General features: G+C 52.8%; 1 protein-coding gene across 1 annotated transcript; it reads right to left on the bottom strand.

Moving 5' to 3' along the window:
- Positions 1–368: 368 nt before the first annotated feature.
- On the bottom strand, positions 369–4515 carry atxn1l (ataxin 1-like; the record flags this gene model as incomplete). Its single annotated transcript, XM_080844174.1, has 2 exons — positions 369–1829; positions 3448–4515. 2 exons carry the CDS (start codon positions 4513–4515, stop codon positions 369–371), a joined length of 2529 nt encoding a protein of 842 aa, XP_080700300.1.
- Between the last annotated feature and the right edge of the window lie 856 nt (positions 4516–5371).

Here is a 5371-nt window from a genome sequence, read left to right as displayed (position 1 = left end):
GCAGAGGTGCCCTGGGCTTTGGTTAAGGGGGGAGTTGGCCAGCTAAGTGAGGCCCAGGAGCAGAAGGTTCGCTCTGGGTGCGCTGGTCCGAATGTGACCCGTAAATCCATGAGCGCGCCCCTCACGCCTGAAACCAGGAAAAGAAAAGAAAACAAAAAAAAGTGTAGTCTTCTTATGTGTGTGCAAAATCTCAAAAAACATTCTGAGGCTACATTCTCATTCTCTATCTCGCCATCTCTCCCACTTTATTTCTCCCTCCCTCCCTCTTGCTCTCTCTCACTCTCTCTGTTGCTCTTCCCTCTCTCCTCCAGTTCAGACACTTTCTGCAATCACACCATCCCTTCCATTCAGACAATCTGCTGCTGTTGCTACTTGCCGGCGTTGGAGCGGCCCTCGATGGACAGCTTGACCTCCTGAGGGATGAAAGAGGGCCGTGAGGGGCCCGCCATGCGGCTCTCCTCGCTCTTGACGGGATATCTTTGGGAGCCGGGGGCCGACCAGCGCCTCTGGGCCGCGCTGGATGAGGTGAGCGCAAAGCTCCCTCCACCACCACTGCCGCCACTGACCGGCTCGTGCCGTGAGTGGCCCTCCGTGTGCAAATAGTAGCTGCTGTGGCTCCGTGGATGCTCGGCAGAAGTCCTGTTAGGCCGGGGCAGCGCCTCGGCGTGTCCCAGCGGCACTACGTGCATGACCTCGTCCTTCTCCGCCCTCTCCCGCTCCCTGTCCCTCTCGCGCTGGACACGCTCCATCCTGAAGTGGCTTTGGCTGTGGGGCCGCGTGTGCTGGGGCGCCGGGGGCCCCATTGGCTGGGCTAGGGCCCCCGATGTGGAGTTTGATTTGGTGGGAGTCCTGGCATGTACCAGCTGCTGCTGTTGCTGTTGTTGGTGCTGGTGCTGCTGTGGCTGCTGCTGTGGCTGGGCTTTCTGCTGGGCCGGTGGGGGCTGCTGCAGAGCGATGGACACACACACGTCGCCCACCTGCAGGTGGTGGCAGGCCAGGCCATAGAGCTGCGCTGTTCGCTCGGGGCTGCAGGACGACCAGCCCTGGCCAAAGACGAAGAAGGGGTGCTCGGGCGGCACGTCGATGGTCACCTTGCTCTGCTGCTCGCCCACGCTGAAGTGCAGCGCCACCAGACCAGGTCGCTGCTGGCTGGCGCGCACATCCACCACCATGCTGGAGTCGATCTTCAGGCCGCCGCTCACCTCCGCACTGCGCACAAAGTCCTGCGTCTGTAGGTCCTCCACCCGCTTCAGCTCGCCTGTGGCCAGCTGGATGATGGCCCCCTTCATGAAGTGCGAGGGTCCAGCGCCAGGGGCTGAAGCCTGGGGGGCCAGGGCCTGGGCGGGGAGTGGGACTGGGGCAAGGGCTATGGCCGTGGGGATGGCCTGAGCCAGGGGAGGCTGCTGGAGCTCAGGCGCCGCAGCCCGCTCCGGGAGGCACAATGCGGCTGGGTATTCATGGGCTTTGGGGTAGGGCGACGGGGAGGCCGTGGGGGCGGCAGCTGCATCGTTGGGCTGGCCGGGGTAAGGGTGGGGCTGCTGCTGTGGCTGGGCATGGCGGTGGTAGTCCAGGGGGATGAGGACCGGCTGGCCGTTGGCCAGGAAGACGGCATGGTGGCCCGTCTGGGCCTGCATCACCTGCTGGGTGTGTGTTGGAGCTCGCAGCTCCGTTGGCATGGCGACTGGGGGTGACGCATACACCATCCTACCCTCCCCATGAGCCTCTCTGCTCCGCTGGGAGCTCTGGGACAGGTTGAGGGGACCATGTAGGGCTTCTTTACGACTGCAAGCCTGAACAGGAGACGCCAAGTATCCGACTACTTGCTGGACCTGAGAAAACACAAAGCAGTCATCCACCAACACTTTGAGTGATTAAATGATTACACTTAAATGTGGCCCCTAGACAAGTGCAGTAGTACTGTGTTTGGTTTCATTTAGGGAAATTGGGTAGGTCATACTGCTGCCAGTATTCTATGTTGACATGAAACAGCAAAGACTATTAAGGAAGGGTTTCTTAAAATATGATGAGTCACTAAGCTACATCAACCCAAGTTTTTTATCAAACCTGTTTTCTCAAAATTGCAGCGGATTCACATAACAACACAGGATGTCAGATATCTCTATGTTCCGCCATCTAAAGAACTGTAATTAAGGGACAAAAATACCACCCAGGCCTAACACTCGCATTAAGATAAATAAGTGCAGCAGTCACACAAGGTGCTACCTTCTCTGAAAGCACAAATCACAATAAAGACTCCTTAATAGATGATGTCAACCAAATCATACTTTACTGAATGCTAATTTAGAATTTTCTCTACAGTATTGGTCATCATCAGTTCTTGGACAAACAAGGAATGAAACACATCATCACTGGGTACATTCCAACCAGGTCTGTCCGCCCCTTCCACTCCCCCTATCAAATGACCACAGAGCAGCTTCCTGTCAGCTCCAGTCAAGACCACAAACCCCAACAGCCGTGGCCTCTCCAGCCCCTCCCAGCACAGCCTGCCAGCATGACAGAGAGTTGCCCAACCACCAACACACCCAAACCACCACCAATAAAGGAAGGAAGTGGAGAGGAACATGGAAATACTGCTACTGTGGCTCAGCGAAAAGCAGCGGCTTTGAGGGGAAAAAAGTGATTCAGATTCAGCAGGTTGAAGTCCTGTGACATGGAATCTGATGCAACATTACAACTATGAATGAAATAATTCAAGACTCTCTAGTATGTGACCATACAGTGATTTGTATGCTACTTCAGGAGGTAAAATTCTATTGAGATAAAGTGTAAACAGACAAATGTTAAGCGCAAAGCAGGTTTGATTTAATAAAGGAGTAAGGTGTGTCATAATGAATCATACTCAACACTTAAAATGAGATCATACACAGTACTTATAATGAGATCATACACAGTACCTGAGTAGGGGGCACTATTATTTATACTGCAGTGTTGTACTGTAACAGTTCAATTTTATTATAAACAAGAGCAATCGGAGATTTCTGACCTCCAGCAAGGAGGTACACAAATTTCATTAAAATCCGGTCATTGGTTTTCGAGAAATGTCATTTTAGGTGTGAAAACAAAGATCCGGATCATCCTGAAATTTTAATGTGGATGTCCCAGGACCAAGATCCACCTCTTGTGAAAATTTCAGAAAGATCCGCCCAGTAGTTTCTGAGAAATCTTGTCCACAGACAGACAAACAGATGGACAAATAAATAAATAAATGAACGGACCCGATCGCATAACCTCCTTGCTGAAGGTAATAACTGCAGCATATTGTGATAAATTACCTATTGGGAAGTCCCTATAGTCCCACACTCAAACTACTCTCTGTAAATGCCTAAACTGTTTCCAAATGCCATAAGGGATGCTGTCCAAGACCTTAAACAAAGCATCTTCTGCAGACCCCCTCCAGATGTGTCATGTGGCATGGATGCAGCTTACCTCCAGGTCTGTGTCCGGCGTGCTGCGCTGGCCTGGAGAGGCCCTCTCATCAGGACGCCGACTCTTCAAGCCACGCTCCTGGTGTTGGGAGTCCAAGGCGGGCGCTCCTGGTGCCGCCTGCAGCAGTCGAGCATTCCTGTGCGCGTTGGTCGAGTTCTGGAGCAGCTCTCTGGCTGTGTGCTGCTCTCTCTCCCCGCCATTCAACTCCCTCTCTCGCTCCTGCTCCATGGCCTCTCTGGAGGCCTGCACTCTGGGCGTATGGTAGAACACCGGCACTCCTCTGGGGCTGAGCTCAGTAGCAGAGAGGACCCCCAACGCCCCAAGCTGCTGCTGATGCTGCTGCTGGGCTGCCGCCGCTGCATGGTCAGAGGAGAGCACCAGAGGCACCCCTCCGACGGCCGCTGCGGCCACTTTGGCATAGGCGTGGGCTGACACCTGCGTTTGGGGTGGGGACACCACGCCCTCCTGGATGACCGATGGATACGGGACCAGGTGTGGGACGGCGTGGGGCTGGGGGATGGCTGACTGGGGCGAAAGGAGGGAGTTGTGGACAAAGCCAGGGGGCACAGCGTAAGGCACGGCCGCGTACGGGGAGCCAACGAACTGCAGCGAGGAGTGGGGGATCTGGGCATAGCTGAGTGAAGGGTAGGACAGGCCTGCGTGCTGGAGCAGAGAAGAGGGGACGGTGTAGGCAGGGGACATGTGGCTGAGCACAGGGTGTAGGCTGGTGGAGGCGTAGGTGACAGACGGCAGGGCAACCTTGTACAGCATACCGTACTGGTCAGGTGCCAGGCCTGACATGCTCTCCGCCCCTTCCAAGCTGTAATGGAGGCTCTGCTGGGCCCGTAACCACTCCCCACTACCAGCCCCACTTTGGACATCACTGCTGGCCCCAGCATTCTGGGTGGAGGTGGCCTCTTCTCCTCCTCCTGCTGCTGTTGCTGTTGGTCCAACCCCTCCACCACCTGTAGTGCTGCTGTAGCTGCTGCTGTTATTATTGGTGTTGACTGGGAGGTCCCGCTTTTTGGGAGGCAAGCACTCCTGATTGCGCTCGTGGGCTGGCTTCATGGCGGTCCTGAATGGGGTTGGTGGTCCTGGCTGGGGTCCTTACTGCAGAGGGCAGGGAGCTGGGCCTGTCTGCCAGGCAGGTGATGCCAGTGCAATTGGCTCTGAGAAGCTCCTGCTCACCTGGGCCATCCCCTCACCTGTAAGCAGACACAACCAAGATCTGATTCAAACCCACCCATAGCAATCCCTTATTTGAGAATATGGTGCAGCAACCCTTTGGTATTTTTTTTATCTGGACACAGGTAGTTGGGATGAGCATAGATAATGGAATTCATGATAGGCTATATTGAAGGAATCTCATAATATCTTTGTTCAAACAACTGGATCACATCTGAATAAGTGTAAGCAGACAATCCATAAAGTTGAACAAAATACAAATTGAATAAAAAAATGTTAAATACCTGTTACACAACACACCCTAAAATTCCTACTGTTACATTTCAGTCACAACATCTAAAAATGGGAGAAATATTATTAAGAAGAATATTTGTGCTAATGAAACATGGTAGCTAACACTAATCAGGGAACTAATGGGGGTTCAGATTTGAATTCAATTTGGCAATACATGTTAGTCCAGTACAAATTACATTGCTTTCATTTATGTACGATTCGTCTGCAAGAGGTATATTTAGGAAAAGGAAATGAGTACTCATCTCTGCCCCCCAAACACACCCATCCACGCACGCAAACACACACACACGTAAATAAATGTGTCGATGGATGTGTAAAACTCACGGGAATATTACAACCCTATTAACACGAATAAGGATGTAGAAGATGCAAAACGTGAAAACATTAAAGCATAAAGTTATGTAACTCATTGGCCCTCATTGCAAAAGGCATATAAATGTACTTA

Source organism: Sprattus sprattus, assembly GCF_963457725.1.
Source record: "Sprattus sprattus genome assembly, chromosome: 8".
NCBI lineage: Eukaryota > Metazoa > Chordata > Actinopteri > Clupeiformes > Clupeidae > Sprattus > Sprattus sprattus.
The sequence above is the reverse complement of the archived record's forward strand: the minus strand, read 5'-3'. Positions and strand labels throughout refer to the sequence as shown.